At 42.9% G+C, this 21,213-nt stretch overlaps 1 protein-coding gene across 2 annotated transcripts in view; it reads left to right on the top strand.

Annotated features, from left to right (window-relative positions):
- Nucleotides 1-21,213, top strand: part of fhl2 (four and a half LIM domains 2) — a 45,378-nt gene that overhangs the window by 2,002 nt on the left and 22,163 nt on the right. Inside the window, exons 1-2 of one of the 2 annotated variants that reach the window (XM_033022616.1) lie at nt 16,651-16,769; nt 16,948-17,129. In XM_033022616.1, the coding sequence (XP_032878507.1) occupies nt 16,974-17,129 (156 nt within the window). In that variant the 5' untranslated portion in view covers nt 16,651-16,769; nt 16,948-16,973. Of the gene's footprint in view, nt 1-16,650; nt 16,770-16,947; nt 17,130-21,213 lie in introns of those variants that run through there. The other variant, XM_033022614.1, reaches the window with a different exon arrangement.

Genomic DNA, 21,213 nt, shown 5'->3' with positions numbered 1-21,213 from the left:
CTGGTGTACTTGGTCACCGCCTTTGTCCCTTCCGACACGGCGTGCTTGGCCAGCTCCCCGGGAAGAAGCAGGCGCATGGCGGTCTGAATCTCTCGGGAGCTGATGGTCGCCCGCTTGTTATAATGCGCCAGGCGGGAAGCCTCACCCGCGATACGCTCGAAAATATCGTTCACGAACGAGTTCATGATGCCCATGGCCTTGGAGGAGATGCCGGTATCCGGGTGAACCTGCTTCATCACTTTGTAGATGTAGACGGAGTAACTCTCCTTCCTCGACCTCCTGCGCTTCTTGCCCCCTTTGACTGCGGATTTCGGCAAAGCATCTTTGGTTTTCGGCAAAGATCCTACAGCATCTTTGGTTTTCGGCAAAGATCCTACAGCATCTTTGGTTTTCGGCGGATCAGGCATTTCCTCGGTGGATTGGCAGCCTAGAAAAGTTAGATTTCCGTAAATCAAGTTTCCATAATCCGGGGAGCCCCTCTATATGTTTTTTTTAAATCAATTACCATTCAATTAATAATTCCACTTCTATTCCTATGTCCTTTATTTCTGTGCTGCAAAATAAGTGACATAAATAGTGACAGAAAAGTAGGGAAACAACTACTTTGTGTAGGAAAGAACTACAGATTCTGGTTTAAATCGAAGGTACTGTAGACACAAAATGCTGGAGTAACTCAGCGGGACAGGCAGCATCTCTGGAGAGAAGGGATGGGTGACGTTTTGGGTCGAGACCCTTCTTCAGGTCTCAGGCAACTACTTTCCTGTAGATGTTGGCAAACTGATATTTAATTTTGTTACTTCCCATTAAAACAGTAACACCTCATATTTTTTTTCCTTCAGATTTTATTTCAAAATATAAGTTTTCATAATAACTTCAACATCAGTTACTTAATTTTAGAGTCTATTTGTTTAATCAGGATTGATTAGTTATGAAACTACTGGCAGCACAGTGGTGCATCTGTACGGTTACCTCACCAGTGTCAGACACCCGGGTTCAATCCTGACTTCGAGTGAATTTGTGTGGAGTTTTTACACGTTTTCCGGGTGCTCCGGTTTCCTCCCACATCCCAAAGACATGCTGGTTTATAGGTTAATTGCCCCTAGTGTGTAGGAAGTGGATGAAAAAGTGGGATAACATGGAACTAATGTGAGCAGGTGAGTGATGGTCGGCATGGACTCGACAGGCTGAAGGGCCTGCTCCCATGCTGCATCTCTAAAACTAAATAAATCAAAAACTACAGGACCATGTAATAAGGCTTAACCCGCCTGGGGATGAAAGAAAGATTAATTTATCTGCTTTTGTACGTCTCATGCTTTGAAACACAGACAGAAACACTGATATCACCATCGATAGAGCAAATCTATCGGCTTTCATTGCCATTGAATAAGGGAGCACTTTAGACATACAGGTCCCTTATTTTGTTATTCAGTGACCTCATTCTAAATTTTTGGATTGCAATGGCTGTTGGAATCTAATGACTGTTGTTGCTCTGATTTAACACCATTGGCCAGACCTTGATGAAATGCACTGATAGTTGAACAACATTTTTTAGTTTTAGAGATGCAGCATGGGAGCAGGCCCTTCAGCCCGCCGAGTCCATGCCGACCATCACTCACCTGCTCACATTAGTTCCATGTTATCCCACTTTTTCATCCACTTCCTACACACTAGGGGCAATTAACCTATAAACCAGCATGTCTTTGGGATGTGGGAGGAAACCATTGGCCAGACCTTGATGAAATGCACTGATAGTTGAACAACAAACATTGACGATTCCTTCTTCCAATAGGAAGTATTTAGAGTCATGGAGTCATAGATTCATTCACATGAAAACAGGTCCTTCGGCCCAACTTGCCCATGCCGATTAAGATGTCCCATCTGCCTCTGCAATTAGCTTCCTGGCTTTCCACAATGTCCGATCAAGGGGATCAGATCAATCCCCTTGATCTGATCCTGCGGATTTATCTACCTTAATGCGTTTTAAATCTGTAATGTGGACTCTTTTCAACACATCCCTATTAACTTCCCCAAGTTCCCGGGCTTCCATATCTTTCTCACGAGTTAATGTGCGGCACTGTGGCACAGACCCGGATTCGATTCTGATGGTTGGTGTCTGAATGGAGTTTGTACGTTGTCCCTGTGAGTGAGTTTGTATCCGAGTGCTCGGGTTTCTTCCCACATTCCAGGTATGTAAGTTAATTGGGTTCTGTAAAAATTGACACGAGTGTGTAGGATTAGAACTAGTGTACGGGTGATCACTGGTCAGCGCGGACATGGTGGGTCTAAGGGCTTGTTTCCACGGTGACCTCTAAAAACAAAACAAAAATAAATCCAAAAAATATTAATTTAACACTTTGCTCATCTCCTGTGGCTTCGCACACAGATGATCTCATTAATCTTTAGTAGGCTCAATTCTCTCCCTAGTTTTTCCTTTGCCCTTAATATACTTTACGATTCTCCTCCACCTTATCTGCCAAAGTTATCTCATGTTCCATTTTTCCCTCCCGATTACCCTCTTAAGTGTCATCCTACACCATCAATACTCCTCAACAAATTCACCATCCCAACTTACTAAATATGACATATGCCTTCTTTATCTTGACCAAAGCCTCAATATCTCGTCATCCAGTGTTCCTACCCCTGCCGTTCAGACTAACAAAAACTTGCTGGTCCTGAACTTTCCTTTAGACTTTAGAATTTAGAGATACAGCATGAAAATCTTCCCGCGGCCCCTGCCGGTCTTGTTTACTAAACTTGCTCTCTTTCTGCATTTGCCTCAACCTTCTCAATTACCTCTCCATTATATTAGGCACCATTCCCCCTGCCAAATAAGTTTAAACCCTCTCAATTAGTCATAGCATTTCTGCATGCCAGGATAATGGTCCACCTCCATGCAATCCATCCCTCTTGTACAGGTCATCCCTATCCCGGAAGAGATCCCAATGGATCAAAAACTCGAATCCCAGCTCCCTGCCCCAGCTGCTCAGCCACATAGCCATCTGTTCCCATTTTCACTCTCACTCAGCACGTGGAACCAGGGGTGTAACCCAGAGATTACTACCCTTGAGGTCTTGCTTTTTCACCTTCAGCCTAACACTCTATATATTCCCTCTGCGGGATCTCATCTCTCATCCCTTTCTATCTATGCATGTTAATTTTTTTATATACATTATTTGATGGTAGGACCAACTTTAAAAGAAGAGTTGAGAGAGAGAAGAGAGTAAGAACGAGGTGTAGGAAGGAACTGCAATGCTGGTTTAAACCAAAAATAGACACAAAATGCTGGAGTAACTCAGCGGGACAGGCAGCATCTCTGGAGCCAAGGAATAGCTGACGTTTTGGGTCAAGACCCTTCTTCAGACTAGTCAGGGGAAAGATAAACGAGAGATGTAGACAGTGATATAGAGAGAAAAAGAACAATGAATGAAAGATATGCAAAAAAAGTAACAATTATAAAGGAAACAGACCATTGTTAGCTGTTTGTTGGGTGAAAACGAGAACTTGGTGCGACTTGGGTGGGGGGAGGGATGGAGAGAGAGGGTGTGCAGGGGTTACTTGAAGTTAGAGAAATCATAATTTATACCACTGGGTTGTAAGCTGCCCAAGCTAAAGATGAAATACTGTTTCACCAATTTGCAACGAGCCGCAGTCCGACAATGGAGGAGGCCTAGGACAGAGAGGTCAGTGTGGGAATGTGAAGGAGAATTAAAGTATTTGCCAACTGGGAGATTAGGTAGGTTCAGACTGAGCAAAGGTGTTCAGCCCAGTCCACGTTTGATCTCGCCGATGTGTAAGAATCCACATCTTAAACAGCGCATACAATAAATGAGGTTAGAGGAGGTGCAAGTGAACCTCTGCCTAACCTGAAAGGACTGTCGGGTCCCTGGACAGAGAGGGAATCGGTATTGGGACATATATTGCATCTCCTTTCCGCCTTCCGCAGAGACTGTTCCCTCTGCAACTCCCTGGCTAACTCATCCCTTCCCAACCAAACCACCCCCTCCCCGGTACCTTCCTCTGCAACCGCAGAAGATGCATATGTATCGAACACTGTGAACCAATGAAATTCCCACTTGCAACAGCATAACGGGCCTGTAAATATAATACGCATACATAACATATAATCAACAAAATAAAATTCAATAAATTAATAACCCCAATGCTAGTGCAAAAAAGCCCAAAGTCCTTAATGCAACCAAAGGTAGTCTATAGTTCGTATTTTAGTGTTTGTAGTGTTCAAGATCCTGATGGTTGTTGGGAAGAAACTGTTCTTGAACCTGGAGGTCACGGTTTTCAGACTCCTATACTATCTTCCTGATGATAGGAGTGAAATGAGAGCATGGCCACGGTGGTGACGGTCTTTGATGATGTTAGTTGCCTTTTGTTGAGGCAGCGTCTCCCATAGACCCCTTCAATGGCACGTGACAATAAACTAAATGGCTTGAAGGTCAGTACCCGTAATGGACCAAGCAATTTGCTATTTTGTGAATCTTTCATGCACAAGTACCAATGGTTAGATAAACGAATTTTGTTATAAGTAATGTATGTGAAGGATATCAGGGATAGTTAGCTGGTTATTCTTCAGAATAGTACCATGGGTTATTTAGCACAACCGAGGGAGTTGATAGGGTTTCAGTTTTGAATTGAATTGAATTTCTTTATTTGTCATTCAAAAACAAGTTTGAACAAAATGTCATTCTTGACACAGGTCTCCACAGGGTTGGTGTGAAGAGAATATTTGTTAGACTTTAGAGATAAGGTGCGGAGTCAGGCTCTTTGGCCCACCGAGTCTGCCCTGACCAGCGATACACTAACCCTATCCTACAGACTACGGACAATTTACAATTTTACCAAAACTAATTAACCTACAAACCCGCACATCTTTGAGTGCGAGAGGAAACTGGAGCACTCAGAGAAAACCCACATGGTCACAGGGAGAATGTATGAACTGTGGGAGAATCTGGAAGCAGCGGATCACTTCAAAAAAAAGGAGTTGCCTGTTTAACACAAAAGCAAAATTCATTTCTTTCTCTGAAGGTCATGAATCTTTGGATCTGTTTTTCTTCATGGATATGGATGCAGAATCTATGAATATATTTAAGGCGGAGTTAGATAGCTTCCTCATAAGCAAGGGGGATAAATGTTATTGTTCTGGAGCTAAGGCTCAACCGTATTCTTGTTGAGTGGTGGAACAGGCTTGTGGGGTCAAGTGACCTACTATAATTCATATGTTGCTATTATGCTTATCCAAAATATGGCTTTGCAGACATAGATTCATAGTCATACAGTACGGAAATTGACACTTTGGCCCAACTTACCCATGCTGACCATAATGCCCCATCTACACTAGTCCCACCTGCCTACGTGTGGCCCAAATCCCTCAAAGCCTTTCCTATCCATGTACCTGTCCACATGTCTTTTAAATGTTGTTAGAGTACTTCCCTTAACTACCTCATTTGGCAGCTCATTCCATACACCCACCACCATCTGTGTAACATTACAGAATGTTGGTAACACCAGAGGACCAATTTGGTTATTTTGCTAATGTCATAGTTGTAAATCATAGTGAGGTAGAACAAAGAAACAGGCCCTTCGGCCCACTGAGTCCATGCCAACTAGCAACCACCCATTTACCCTAATCCTACACATTCCAGATTATTCACCCCACATTCTCATCACTTCACTTGAGACTTTACACTTTGGAGATACAGGACGGAAACAGGTCCTTTGGCCCACTGAGTCCGCGCCGACCAACGATCACCACATACATTCTCCACACAGGCAACACCTGTAGTCAGGATCGAACCCAGGTGTCTGGTTCTGTGAGGCAGCAACTTTACCGCTGCGCCACTGTGCCGCCCCCCCCCCTCTCCCCCCCCCCCCAGAATCTACCACTCAGCCACACATGAGGGGAAACCTATTTACAACTTACTGTCACAACTTATTGTCACAATTTACAACTGACCGACCAACCTGCTAATTTTTGAGACTTGAGAGGAAACTTGAGCACCCAGAGCAAACCCATGAGGTCATATGGAAAACGTGCAAACTCCACACAGACAGCAACGGAGGCCAGGATTGTACCTATGTCGCTGGAACTGTAAGCCAGCAGCTCTACTAGCTGTGCCACTCTGTCACCCACAGTCTGTGGAGAGGAATCAGTCCAAAGATTCAAGAAGAGACAAGGCAGATATGTCTGCCAATGAATGGTAAATGGCCCACTGATCACTGACCACTCTCAGATAGCTGAGCAGCACAGTGGTGCCAGATGGTGGAGTTGCTGCCTTACAGTGCCAGAGACCCGGTTTGATCCTGAGTACGGGTGCTATCTGTATGGAGTTTGTACATTCTCCCTATGACTGCGTGGGTTTTTTCCCGGGTGCTCCAGTTTCCTCCCACATTCCAAAGACGTACAGGTTTGCAGGTTAATTGGCTTTGGTAAAACTGTCAATTGTCTCTAGTGTGTTGGATAGAGCAAGTGTACAGGGATCACTGGTCGGCGCAGACTCGGTGGGTCGAAGGGCCTGTTTCCACGCTGCATCTCTAAACTAAACTAGCGATAACATTGTTGTGACATGCCGCAGTAGACCACTAGGAGGCAGCGGCCACACTTAGTACAGAGTATCGTCACCTGTTCGGCTATTATTGGCAAGCTGTCCTTTAAAATGTGGAACAAGACGTCCTCTGGGGAAATGGAAAGTTCAAACCAGAATTAGATTGTGCCCTGTCTCAGTACGTGCCAGCACACTTCACAACATCCACTGTATTGGGGAGAAGCCAAGGGTTGCAACTTGAAATGTTGGGACTCCTCGGGTGATGCCTAATTTCTCTGAGGGAGAGACACGTTGCAATTTGCTTTTTTCTTTCAATGAGTGTTTAAATAAAATCATTATTTAATATTGATTTTAAATCAATATTATTGATATAATATTATTAATAATTATTATAATATATTAATTACTTATAAAACAATATTATTATAAAAATAATTTAACCTCAATGAATAATAATGGAACACTTTTCGGCACAGTACTTAAATATCCATCTTGGTGCACTTCATGAGAATCGATTTCTAATGCCAATTAACCTTCAAAGTTACACGTCTGTGGGATGTGGAAAGAAACTGGAGCTCTTGGAGGAAACCCACGCGGTCATAGGGAGAACGTGCAAACTCCACACGGACAGCACCCAAGGTCAGGATCGAACCAGGGTCACTGGCGCTGTGAGGCTGCAGCTTTATCAGCTGCATCAGGGTGCCATCCTTATCTCATTTGTTATTGTTGCAGATTGACTAAAGGAAAATTAATTCTAGAGCTGGAAACAAGGAACTGCAGATGCTGATTCACAAAAAAACGAGACATCAAATGCTGGAGTAACTCAGCGGGCCAGGTAGCATCTCTGGAGAACATGGATAGGGAATATTTCGGGTCGAGACTCTTCTTCAGATTCTCAGGGGATGTCACCTGACCCACTGAGTTACTCCAGCACTTTGAGTAATTTAATTTTAATTCTAAAGAAACATTTATTATTAAATTGGTTCCTTGCCTACTTCACTTTTACTTTGTCGTAATGCTTCAGGCAGAGAAACAGTCAACTTTCCCACTGTAGAGTGATTCTCTTCTGGTTTATGGTCAACATCTCAGGAAGAGGGAAAATGAGAAATCCTCCAAAGAAGTGTAATACTTTGCAAGACAGAAACCTTAAACGATTTGCATGTTAAGACTTCAGGCTGATGGACAATGACTGTGGTGGTGTTATGTTGTAGAGAATTTGACATATCACAGGATACACTGCCCCTCCCCCCCGAATCAGGATCACTGTATAAGTACACGCATAGACACATCTATTGATAAAGAGAGAACAAGATGTTAATGTTTAAAGATGCAACTATCTATATTACTAAAACTCTGATGTTGACCGCTTTTGGCCCATTGTGCTGCGATTTCCGACAGAGCCCCGCCACCTACGGCCGTCATTTTTGGCCACCTCACTCAGAGCCCCCCTCCGCCTTACGGGCACGGAGGATTTTTCCCATCAATGACAAATCAGGGAGGTATTAATGTTTGAAAGAAATTCACCATTCTCTCTGCTGCCCCTGCTGGAGGGAGGGGGAGGGACTATAAAACCAGGAAGCGGTGCGCCACACTCAGCCTCTGCAAGATGGGTGAAGCCAAGGGTCACGTCTCTCTGAGCTCTGAATAACACTGAACAAGTGTCTACACAACTGTGAGTCCCCTTAATGTGGTTTGAAAATGAAAATATGGTTTGTTTGAAGTAAAAAGGCACTGCCTGCAAATGGTTGTTTGGGTGCTTTGGCTTGAAGTTGAAAGGCACTACTTACTGCAAATGGTGGCTTGGGTGCTTTGGCTTGAAGTTGAAAGGCACTACTTACTGCAAATGGTGGCTTGGGTGCTTTGGCTTGAAGTTGAAAGGCACTACTTACTGCAAATGGTGGCTTGATGCTTTGGCTTGAAGTTGAAAGGCACTACTTACTGCAAATGGTGGCTTGGGTGCTTTGGCTTGACGTTGAACAGCACTACTTGCTGCAAATGGTGGCTTGGGTGCTTTGGCTTGAAGTTGAAAGACACTACTTACTGTAAATGGTGGCTTGGGTGCTTTGGCTTGCTGTTGAAAGAGACTACTTACTGCAAATGGTGGCTTGGATGATTTGGCTTGAAGTTGAAAGGCACTACTTACTGCAAATGGTGGCATGAAGCTGAAAGGCACTTCTTACTGCAAATGGTGGCTTGGGTGCTTTGGCTTGAAGGTGTAAGGAACTACTTACTGCAAATGGTGGCTTGGGTGCTTTGGCTTGAAGTTGAAAGGCACTACATTGCAAATGGTGGCTTTGGTGATTTGGCTTGAAGTTGAAAGGCACTTCTTACTGCAAATGGTGGCTTGGGTGCTTTGGCTTGAAGGTGAAAGGCACTAACTGCAAATGGTGTCATGAAGTTGAAAGGTACTACTTACTGCAAATGGTGGCGGGTGCTTTGGCTTGAAGTTGAAAGGCACTACTTACTGCAAATGGCAGCTTGGGTGCTTTGGCTTGAAGTTAAAAGGCACTACTGCAAATGCACTTACTTCCTGTTTGCACTCTATATTGATTTTAGATAAAACGCTACCACTTACAGCTGTGAGTTTTGGCCATCTTACTCAGTCTCCCTCCGCTGAGCAGGTGCAGAGAATTCTTCCCATCAATGAAAAATAAAAGTGTTATTTGTGTTTAAAAAATATTGAGAATCTCTCTCCTGTCAATCACGCCATGAAAGCCACACCTTTTCCGGTGGGAGGGGGAGGGGTTATAAAACCCGGAAGTGTGGGTGTGGTTCAGTCTCTGCATGATGGGGGAGGGAGATGTCACGACTCTGTCTGAGCTGTGAATCAACTGAACACACTGAATGTCTACTGAATTGTGAGTTTGGTGTTTTGTGTGGTTTTATGGTGGTTTCACCCTGCATGAAATGGTAGGAAGCTGCACTTAAATTTGGCGGCCTTGCATCCTGCTTGAAGTGGTATGAAACTGCACTTGAATTTGGTGGCCTTGCACCCTGCTGAAAGTAGTATGAAACTGCACTTGAATTTGGTGGCTTTGGATCCAGCTTGAAGTGGTATGAAACTGCACTTGAATTCAGTGGTCTTGCACCCTGCTTGAAGTGGTTGGAAACTGCACTTAAATTCGGTGGCCTTGCACCCTGCTTGAAATGGAATTTCAAGGAATAGTCATGAGTCAACTGCCAGCCCACCAACCGTGAGTGAGCTGCCAGCAGATCAGGCTTGAGGGACTGAGCTGCCACCCCAAGAACCCATACCAGCACTCCAGAAAGCCCCCCCACTGGCCACCAATATTGGAATTGGTGGAGAGGTGGAATATTGCGTCGGGGTCCCACTTAGTCTAGTGAATTATATTTATCCATGTACAGGATGTGTGGCAGCATTTAGTTTTAGAGATACAACATGCAAACAGCCTCTTCAGCCCACTGAATCCATGCCGACCAGCGGTCACCCAATAACTAGTTCTAACCTCCACACTGTGGTTAATTTACAGGTGCCAATTTACCTACAAAGCTGCACGTGTTTGGGATGTGAAGGATACACCTAGAGAAAGCACAGGGCTGGTCACAGGAGAATGTACAAACTCTCAAACTCTGTACTGACAGAACCCGTAGTCTGGATCGAACCCGGGTCTCTGGCACTGTAAGGCAGCAAGTCTATTACTGTGCTGCCCATTTGATATCACTGAATTCCCTTGAGCCACTTTTCAAACAGCCACAGTCCAAATATTAAGCTACTATCACTGTCGCTCCATCATTGTTCAGTCCAGATATAGGAATTCCATACCTGTTTTTTTGTTTTGTTTTTAATCAAAAAATTTATTCAATTATTAAAAAATAATATTTACACTACAATAAAACAAGCAAGAGCCCACCACCATAATACAATACAAACATATATCCATAATAAACTATTATACAATTATGATACAATCCTTATTGAGGACACATTCTACACCCTGCGGAGCCCAGTGGTCCCGGAACTCCCCCAGGGTGCCCGCAGACAGGGCGTATTCCCTTTCTAACTGCACCCGGGCACGGACGTATCCTCGGAAAAGGGGCAGGCAGCCAGCTCGGTCCATACCTCTTGGGTAGGGAGTTGATGCATTTGTACTTGGCAGTGATGGAGGAACAGTGATATATTTCCAAACCAGGATAGTGAACAACTTTGAAAAGGAACTTGGATGTGGTGGCCTACTATCCATTACGTTGTTAGTTTGCTCTTAGATATGTGAGTTACTGAGGAAATGTTTAGAAAAAAATCACCACTGACTCCAAGTATGTAATATCGTGAGGAAGATAATCAGTCAATAGGTCTACTTAGTTTAGTTTAGTGATACAGTAAGGAAACAGATCTTTCAAACCACCAAGTCCATGTCGACCATCGATCACCCATTCACTCCAGTTCTGTTATCCCACATTAGGGATAAACTAAACCACAAAGCTCCACGTCTTTGGGATGTTGGAGAAAGCTATAACACCCGGAGAAAACCCACATGGTCAAAGGGAGAACGTGCAAACACCACACGGACAGCACCCGAGGTCAGGATCGAACTCGGGATTTTGGTGCTGTGAGGCAGCTGTGCCACTGTGCTACCCTATTTCTCTTATAACCATATCTCCAGTTATTCATCTGATTTACAAGGTTGGGTCAGAATCAAATCTTGCTTGAATAAAGGAATGCAAATCTAATTTTATAGGTGCTACATTTGGAAAAGGCAATATTTTATATGGAATGGTCAGGAAGTTATAACAGAACTGTGTGAACGAGTAGCTGCATTTTAGTATAATAATAATAATAATAATACATTTTATTTATGGGTGCCTTTCAAGAGTCTCAAGGACACCTTACAAAAATTTAGCAGGTAGAGGAAAAACATGTAAGGGGAATGAAATAAATAGTAGAGACATGACTTGGATAAAGGAATGCAAATCTAATCTATTATCACCTATCCATGCTCTCCAGAGATTCTGCCTGACCTGTTGAGTTATTCCAGCACTCTGTATCTTTTTATCCAAATACTTGAATCACTAAAGACTCCTCCAGAGTACAAAAAGTAATCAAACATACTAATCCAATGTTGACCTTTATCTTGAGGAGTCAGCAAAAATAAAAAGTGGGGGAATTCTGTTTCCAATTGCACAGAAAGTCACGATCAGGTCACATCTGTGTTTAGCTTGCTGCAATCTCACATTCTTCATTATTTTCTTATTATTTGCTGGGATCAAGTCGTCCATCAGAATAGTTAATAAAGGGTTTGGTCTTTTAAATCAGAATGTCTGAAGCTCCAAAGTAATAACCCGTACCTCATTCTTTGTCAGACATAATCTTTTCCACTTTAAGTTATTGAGCATGATACAAAAGCTGGGTTCCCATGGAAACTGTCCATTACATTGTTAGTCATCGCCCCAACATTGTAGTTGGAAACATCACAAGCCTATTTTAACACAGGGCTGGTGTTATAATGCCCTAAAAACCACTCTCTGCGGAGCAGATTCTTGCCCAGATTATATGACTTTTGCTCAATGTTCCTCACCACCAGGGCTTGTTTCTCTTTCATTGTTGAAGAAGTAGAGCCAACAGTGTGGCAGGATTGGGTAGAAATTATTGGTTCACACAAACAGCTCGGAGAGCTTGCTGGCAGTTTCAATATTCATGTTTGCAGATGCTGTTTAGCTGGTGGGGTGAAAGGTAAGAACCAGGGTAAATCTTTGGAGCGAGAGCAGAACTGCAGGACATAGCGGAGACACAGGTGAGAGATCCATCAACGACAGCAGTGGGGGAAACCACAGACAATGGGAATCTCCTATGTCCGACAGTGGAAAGCCTAATCTTGGGACCAGATACTGAGGAGATGGAGAGAGAGTGTTATGTCTGCACCCTACTTATTTAATTCTGAAATTGTTGCCTCATCTGACTCTTGCTCCCACTCATGTCATTGCTTTTTACCTCTTTATCTTGCACTAAACGTTATTCCCTTTATCATGTATCTGTACACTGTGGACGGCTCGATTGTAATCATGTAGTCTTTTCGCTGACTGTTTTTTCACTGTACCTCAGTACACGTGACAATAAACTAAACTACGTTAAACTAAACTCTGTTTCAATGTTATGCATGTCTCTGTACTGAGGACCTCTGCTGTATTTATTTATCTTTCTTTGTAAAGAGGCGTGGCTGCCACTCTTGTGGTTTGCTGGTTTCCGCTGATCTTTACTTGCGGAAGCCGTGTACCCTTGTTTCCTGCAATTAAAATATCTGGCTTCTCTACACTGGTGCCTCCTTTCTAGCGGAAACACTTTAGCCCACCAAATCTGGCTTTCTTTCACTCCACGTTCACTTACAGGACCTGGATCTAATATCAGAACTTCCACCATTGCTCATGCCATTGACAATTCACAATGTTACTGATGTTAATGTTTTCACCCAAATTCTTTCCTATTTTCAGAGGGCATATCCACTTTTGCAGCTCTTTACATAGAAACATAGAAAATAGGTGCATGAGTAGGCTATTCGGCCCTTCAAGCCTGCACCGCCATTCAATATGATCATGGCTGATCATCCAACTCATTATCTTGTACCTGCCTTCTCTCCATACCCCCTGATACCTTTAGCCACAAGGGTCACATCTAACTTCCTCTTAAATATAGCCAATGAATACAGCTTCTTTTGCAGCTGTTTTGCACACACGTAAAAGCATTAAACCTCGGGTCTTTAATGATTTGCATGAGGGAATATGTTCTTCAGTTAAGCCACACGCAAACTTATTTCACAGTGTGTATCCAGAATCATATCATATTTGCGATGCTGTGATAGACCTTTTGAGCATCAAAATAATTACTGATTGTTTCTCCAGGCCTCCAGTCATGGGGTCCAAACATTTAACTCTGATAATACTCCAACAGAAATGGTTTTGCATTTTTTTCTGGTACTTCGCTAAAGGGGACATGGATCGACAAGTAAGTTTCCTGATGCCACATAAATATCTTGCCCAGTTTCTAGCATTCCTATGCATAGCTATTCAAATATTGCTCTTGCAATCCTAATTTGCAGTTCTATACAGCTTTCCTACTATTGCAAGTCATACGATGTGTCCAATGTTTTTACAGTTTTGGTCCAACAGACTATTGGATGTTGAAAACAGGGAATGTGTCCTGCAGTTTTACAATGCACTTTCATAATTTGTTATTCTGATCACCAACTTGTTCATGCAACATAAATACTTCTGGTATTGCAGCTGTGTGCAATATTGTTGCTTGTGGTTGAGGAAGGGGAAACCAGACTTGTTTACAGACCAAACACAAAATCAAAACCTTCATGTAAAAAATGCCAAAGTATTACAAGATAGTAACGGAATAAAGAGTAAAAGAACACAGTAGGTTCAGCAAATCAGAAGGGCGGCATAGTGGCACAGCTGGTAGAGCCACTGCTTCACAGCGTCAGAGACCCGGGTTCGATCATGACCATGGGTGCTGTTGGGGTGGAGTTTGCACGTTTTCACGGTGACCTCGTGGGTTTTCAACAGGTGCTCCCGTTTCCTCCCACATTCCAAAGACATGCAGGTTTGCAGGTTAATTGCCTCTGTAAAATTGCCACAAGTGTGTAAGGGGTGGATGTGAAAGGTGGGATGTCTCAGAGCTAGTGCATGGGTGGCTGGTTGGTGGTCGGTGCAGACTCCTTGGGCCGAAGGGCCTGTTTCCATGCTGTATCTTTAAACGAAACATCATGACTGCAAATCAAAGGCTTTAATAGAAATGCGAACAATACACGATGCAACATGTGACTTCTTTTAAACTAATTTTGTATCAGTTTTGGTTTGGCTTCCAGAGGTCATTAGGCAGAGGTCAGAGGTGTTTTTAGCGTTCTGGTAATGAACAATTTGTATATTACTTATAACACCGTCATCCAGTTTGCGTGAATTATTATATTATTTGAAAGGGATATTAACTCTACTTGATACTGCAAGTGCTTGTATGTGGAAGATTTAATGTTATGCAAGAATATTCTTCTTAAGCGTGCTTGGTAGAGCAGCTGAAGAAATAATGATGGACAGTTATTCAGGGGCCCTGAAATGGAATAAGACTATTTTCTGTTTTTTTAAATTTTATTTGGAGATAGAGCATTGAAACAGGTTGCATGGCCCATCGAGTTCAAGCTGACCATTGATCACCCATTTCACACTAGTCCACAGAGGAAGGCCGCAAGGTTACTGGGAATACATGCATACTCCACACAGACAGCACACGAGGTCAGGATTGAATCTGGATTTCTGGCGCTGTGAGACAGCAGCTCTGCCAGCTGTGTCACTGTGCCATCTGTGCTGCAAAGGAAACCTTGCACTGCCATTTAGATCAGCAGTTGGCCTCTCTGTAAACATGGTCAGTCATATAGAGCTGAAGTCAACACAGAATGCGTTGATTCTTACAAGAGTAGAAATACAGCAGAGAGGAATGCTTATTGTATCTGGGACGCAGTTTAGAAATCAAATCATTAAGTGACTAAATAAAACCACTTGGAACTGGAATAAGACACAAGATGCTGGAGTAACTCAGCAGGTCAGGCAGCATCTCTGGAGAAAAGGAATAGGTGACTTTTGAGATTATTTTTCAGTAGAAGGGCTTCGACCCAAAACATCACCCATTCCCTTTCTCCAGTGATGCTGCCTGGCTCACTAAGTTACTCCAGCATTTTGTGTCTATCTTCGGTGTAAACCAGCGTCTGCAGTTCCTTCCTACACATTGTAACTGGAATAATGTCTTTATAATGGAGAAATAAATAAATGTGCATGTACACACTTATATGAAAGTCATTTTCAGTTGGACACACTAACATTTGCACTCACCCTTCTAAATACAGATTGCTATTGAGGGAGTGCAGTGTAGGTTTACAAGGTTAATTCCCGGGATGGTGGGAATGTCATATACTGAGAGAATGGAGCATCTGGGCTTGTACACTCTGGAGTTTAGAAGGATGAGAGGGTATCTCATTGAAAAATATAGGATTGTTAAGGGTTTGGGCACGCTAGAGGCAGGAAACATGTTCCCGATGTTGGGGGAGTCCAGAACCAGGGGCCACAGTTTAAGAATAAGGAGTAAGCCACTTAGAACGGAGACGAGGAAACACTTTTTCTCACAGAGAGTGGTGAGTCTGTGGAATTCTCTGCCTCAGAGGGCGGTGGAGGTGGGTTCTCTGGATGCTTTCAAGAGAGAGCTAGATAGGGCTCTTAAACTAGGGCAGAGTCAGGGGATATGGGGAGAAGGCAGGAACGGGGTACTGATTGGGGATGATCAGCCATGATCACATTGAATGGTGGTGCTGGCTCGAATGGCAGACAATGGCCTACTCCTGCACCTATTGTCTATTGTCTATTGATTCCATTATAACGATAAAACAATTCAGGGTCTTGTATTTCAGTAATTATAGTGAGCGGTTTTGTGAGCTACAGTATATTAAGTACATTATGCAGAGTGAACATTTAACTCTGGAGAAGGTGACCAATAACCTTACGATGATACGATGTATATTGGTCAATGTATTCACCTGTCCATACAAAAATTTGAAAAAAATGAATTTCTCAAAATCACGCATTTCACTTTAGTTCCAGTCTAACAATATTATAAATTTCTATCAATTTGAATTTCTTACTGCTGTACAACATTTGTATACAATGGAAATTAAATAATGTTTAGTTATGTGTAGGAAGGAACTGTAGATGTTGGTTTATACCGAAGACCGCAACAAAGTGCTGAAGTAACTCAGCGGATCAGGCAGCATCGCTGGATAAAAAGGATGGGTGACGTTTCGGAGCGGAACCCTTCTCCAGACTGAACGTGTCTAATGTTTAGTCACAATGGTTTATTGAAATACAATACTATTTTAATATTGTCCATAGTAATACTCATTCAAGGACGTGTTTCAGCACTGCTTGAAATGAACTTGGCAGCTTAATCATTGAGAAAAATTAGAAGAAAGCAATGTAGAAAAAATGGTAAACCAACGGAAAAGGATGATCAATTGCCAGCTAAAAACCAGGCTGTGAGAGAGAATGATTTCCTAGTTTTTATACCCTTATATGGTAAAATGACACCACGATTTTATTAGGCAGCCAGCCACTCATTGCTTCAGCACCACACACACACTCTTTACAAGACGAGCAGCACTGTATGAATCTGAGGGGTTGATGATTTACCATTTTAACTCATGTCTGACCATCGGAACAGTGAGTGACTGTGACTGTGTGTCACAATTTACATGTCTGTTGTCATGCATATTTACACATGTTGATCTTTAAAACTGTCTATTTTTTTGATGAAAGAACTGAATCAGATGTAGCTGTGCTGAAAAGCATTGAGATAATCAGAAATGTTTCAAATTCCTGCTCTTGTTTCGAATTATAGGTGCTTAAAGCTTTCCAAGAAGCACAATGACAGAACATTTCGACTGCCACTACTGCAAGGAGTCTCTCTTTGGGAAAAAATACATCCTTCGAGAGGAGAATCCCTATTGTGTGAAGTGCTATGAAAGTCTTTATTCAAATACCTGCGAGGAATGCAAGAAACCAATTGCTTGCGACAATAAGGTTTATATCATCTTTCATCTTCATTTGTTGAGGTGTAATGGCTGTACAATGCAAACATTAGCTCCTGCAGCTTAAAAATATTCTCTGCATTTCTAAGAACTGGATTGAGTAAATGAACAAAGCCACAAAGAAAATGCTAATATTATTAATTCAGTGAAAGCTGACTGTTGTAATACAGTGATGTAGTCTAGAGAAGCCTCTCTAAATATAACAGAGAAATTACTGTTGAATTTCCTTATGTCGTCTCGACCAGAGGATAGAAATTGACAGGATGTTAGATTTAGGTTTACGTTCATGTTTAGGTTTATTATTGTAACATGTACTGAGGTACAGTGAAAAGCTTTCCTTTGCATGCTAATACTATACATAAATACAATTAAGCCAAACTCAAGTACAATAGCTAGAGCAAAGGGAAGGATACAGAGTGCAGAATATAGTTCTCAGTATTGTACCTCACCAGTTCCAGAGACAAAGGCCAATGTCCACAATGGGGTAGAGGTGAATTGGACAGTATCCTAGCTTATGGAAGGACAATTCAGAAGTCTGATAACGGAGGGGAAGAAACTGTTTCTAAGTGGGATTGTGTGCACATTCAATCTTCTGCTGCTTTACAAGCAAATCTGGAATATCTCGGGTCTAGAAATCAAATTCCCAATTTATGAAGTGTTGATATGGATCTTAACAATGTTGTATTTTGAATGAAGCAATGTTAATTAATAATTTTAAGTTGTTTCGCTCGAACTCTGTGACAAATCATTTTTACCAGACAAAACTTTCAACATGTCATGTTTTTTCATTTAATTTAGATTATTAGATTAAGTTAACTTTTAGCACAAATGACCAATTCACAATATCAGGGTTTGGATTGTTGGTTTAGCATTCTGTGGTTTTATTCAAACTTTCTCCGGTTTTGCTGCTTTACTTTGTAAATTAGTCCGTCTTTAGATCTATTTGGCTTCTATAATGCTGCTGCTGACAGTGAAGATGCATGAGCTGCTTCAAGCACCAGGGCTACTGAATACTTAATTGTAGCTGTCAGTATATGTGTAATCTGAGACGAGACATGTGGTAAGTGTTGCATATTTGGGAGAAACAGCAGGCTTCATATTTAGAGCTCCCAAATTCTTCACTGGCGTGACTCTCTCATGGGATGTCTGGCTTCGTTGTGGGTTAATTAACTGAGATTGATTGATAATCAATTTTAGTTTAGTTTAGTTTAGAGATACAACATGGAAACAGGCCTTTTGGCCCATCGAGTCAGTGCCAACCAGCGATCCCTGTATATTAGCACGATCATACACACTAGGGACAATTTATCATTTTTACCAAAGCCAATTAACCTAGAAACCTGTACGTCTGGAAAACCCACAGGGTCACAGGGAGAGTGTATAAACTCCCTACAGACAGCACTCGTAGCCGCGATCGAACCCGGCTCTCTGGTGCTGTAAGCCAACAACTCTACCGCTGTGCTAACATGCCGCCCTTGACCCTGCGACCCAGCTACACTAGTCCAACCTGAATTAGGCCCATATTACTCTAAACCTTTCCTATCCATGCAGCTGTCCAAATGTTTTTTACATTTTGTGATAGTACCTGCCTCAACTATCTCTGCTGGCAGCTTGTTCAATATACCCACCACCCTTTGTATAAAATAGTTGCCCCTGAGATTCCTACTAAATCTCCCCCCCTCCAACTACCTTAAACCAATGTCCTCCAGTTCTTAATTCCTCTACTCTGGGTAGAAGATTCTGTGCACTCACCCTATCTAAACCTCGCATTACATTTTTACTCATCTGTGGAGGAAATGGATAGACAACATTTTCTTCAGACTGATTCTAGTAATAAGAGAAAGCCGGAAAGGAGGTGGGGGCGGTTCTAAGCTTGGCAAATGAAAGGTGGGTACAGGGGGGGGGGGGGGTTGGAATAAGGGAAGAAATCTGGAAAGGAGGGGGGGGAGTGGGACAATGCTTGGCAAGTGATAGGTAGATATGGATGAGGGTGATCTGATTCACAGATGGGTGGAGTAAATGACTAAGAATCAAGGTGAAAATGAGACCAAAGTGTGTCAGCATTAAAATATAAAACCTGAGGGTAGGGATGTAGGTGGAAGGGGACGGGGGGAGAGGGCGGCAGAGTGGAGCACTGAGGTGGCACAATGGTGCAGCGGTAGAGTTGCAGCGGTAGAGTTGCAGCGGTGCAGCGCCAGAGACCTGGGCTCAATCCTGACTACGGGTGCTGTCTGCACGGAGTTTGTATGTTCTTCCCGTGATCGCATGGGCTTTCTCCGGGTGCTCCGGTTTCCTCCCGCACTCTAAAGACGTACAGGTTTGTAGGTTAATTGGCTGCTGTAAATTGTAAAACTACCGCTAGTGTGTAGGATAGTGTTAGTGTACACCAATGGGCAGTCGGTGTGGACTCGGTGGGGCGAAGGGCCTGTTTCCACGCTGTATCTGTAAAGGCCAACCTCTAAAGTAAAGGAGAGAAGGGAGATAAAAGGGAAATGGGTGACTCGGGGATGAGAGAAGAATGTACTAAGGAACAGAAAGGTATAGGGTGAGTTGAGAGAAATGGAAATGCATTAAGGTGGGGGTGGTGATGACATTACTACCTGTTCCTTTAAAGAAGCGGTGTCTGTATTAAGGATTGTCAGTGACTGCCAGACCTCAGAAGCACAGAGGAGTGTAGGGGTCATATGCATTGGCCTGGTATTATTGCGCGTTTAGGATTCACTTCATACTATCACGGTTTACATCATTACTCCCTACCTGAGCACTGTTTGCTTGGAGTGGATATGAAATCAACTAATTCATGGTATCGTGTGTTGAGTGATCAATGTTCAAAGCTCCGGTGATCATATCTGCAGCACATTCAGTTCAGTGTCATAGTCATAGAGATATACAGCGTGGAATCAGGCCCTTCGGCCCAACTTGCCCACACCGGCTAATTTGTCCCTTCTACACTAGTCCCACCTACCTGCGTTTGGTCCATATCCCTCCAACCTGTCCTATCCATATATCTGTGTTCAAGAAGGAACTGCAGATGCTGGAAAATCGAAGGTACACAAAAATGCTGGAGAAACTCAGCGGGTGCAGCAGCATCTATGGAGCACATTCTTCAGACCCTGAAGAAGGGTTTCGGCCCGAAACGTTGCCTATTTCCTTTGCTCCATAGATGCTGCTGCACCCGCTGAGTTTCTCCAGCATTTTTGTGTACTATCCATATACCTGTCTAAATCTATATTAATAAAAGTCTGTTCTTGACCACTTCCTGTTGTTCTGTATATTGATTTTAGAAAAAACGCTGACAGTTACGGCTGTAATTTTTGGCCATCTTACTCAGAGTCCCCCTCCGCTGTGCAGGACAAGAGGATTTTTCCCATCATTGAAAAATAAAAGAGTTATTAGTGTTTAAAAAATATTGAGATTCTCTCTCCTGAAGGCCACGCCCCTTCCGGAGGGACTATAAAACCCGGAAGTGTTGTGCGCCTCATTCAGTCTCTGCAAGATGGGGGAGCAAGAGGGTCATGTCTCTCAATCTGAGCTGTGAATAACACTGAACACATGTCGACTAAACTGTGAGTTTGGTTTTACTGACCCTGAGTGCCCTTAATGTGGTTTGAAAATGAAAATGTGGTTGGTTTGAAATAAAGCACAGCAAATGCTTGTTGGTGGTGGTTGGTTTGAAATAAAGCACAGCAAATGGTTGTTGGTGGTGGTTGGTTTGAAATAAAATGCAGCAAATGGTTGTTGGTGATGGTTGGTTTGAAATAAAACACAGCAAATGGTTGTTGGTGGTGGTTGGTTTGAAATAACAAATGATTAAAAGTCTAAACTTGCCAACTTCCTGTTTGCACTGTATATCGATTTTAGATAAAACGCTACCACTTACGGCTGTGATTTTTGGCCATCTCACTCAGTCCCCATCCGCTCATCAGGTGCAGAGGATTCTTCCCATCAGTGAAAAATAAAAGTGTTATTAGTGTTTAAAATATGTTGAGAATCTCTCCCCTGTCAATCACACCTTCCGGTGGGAGGGGGAGGGGTTATAAAACCCGGAAGTGTAGGCGTGGCTCAGTCTCTGTAAG

This window comes from Amblyraja radiata, chromosome 6 (genome assembly GCF_010909765.2).
Source record: "Amblyraja radiata isolate CabotCenter1 chromosome 6, sAmbRad1.1.pri, whole genome shotgun sequence".
Classification (NCBI taxonomy): domain Eukaryota; kingdom Metazoa; phylum Chordata; class Chondrichthyes; order Rajiformes; family Rajidae; genus Amblyraja; species Amblyraja radiata.
This window is presented reverse-complemented; position numbering and strand designations above follow the sequence as displayed.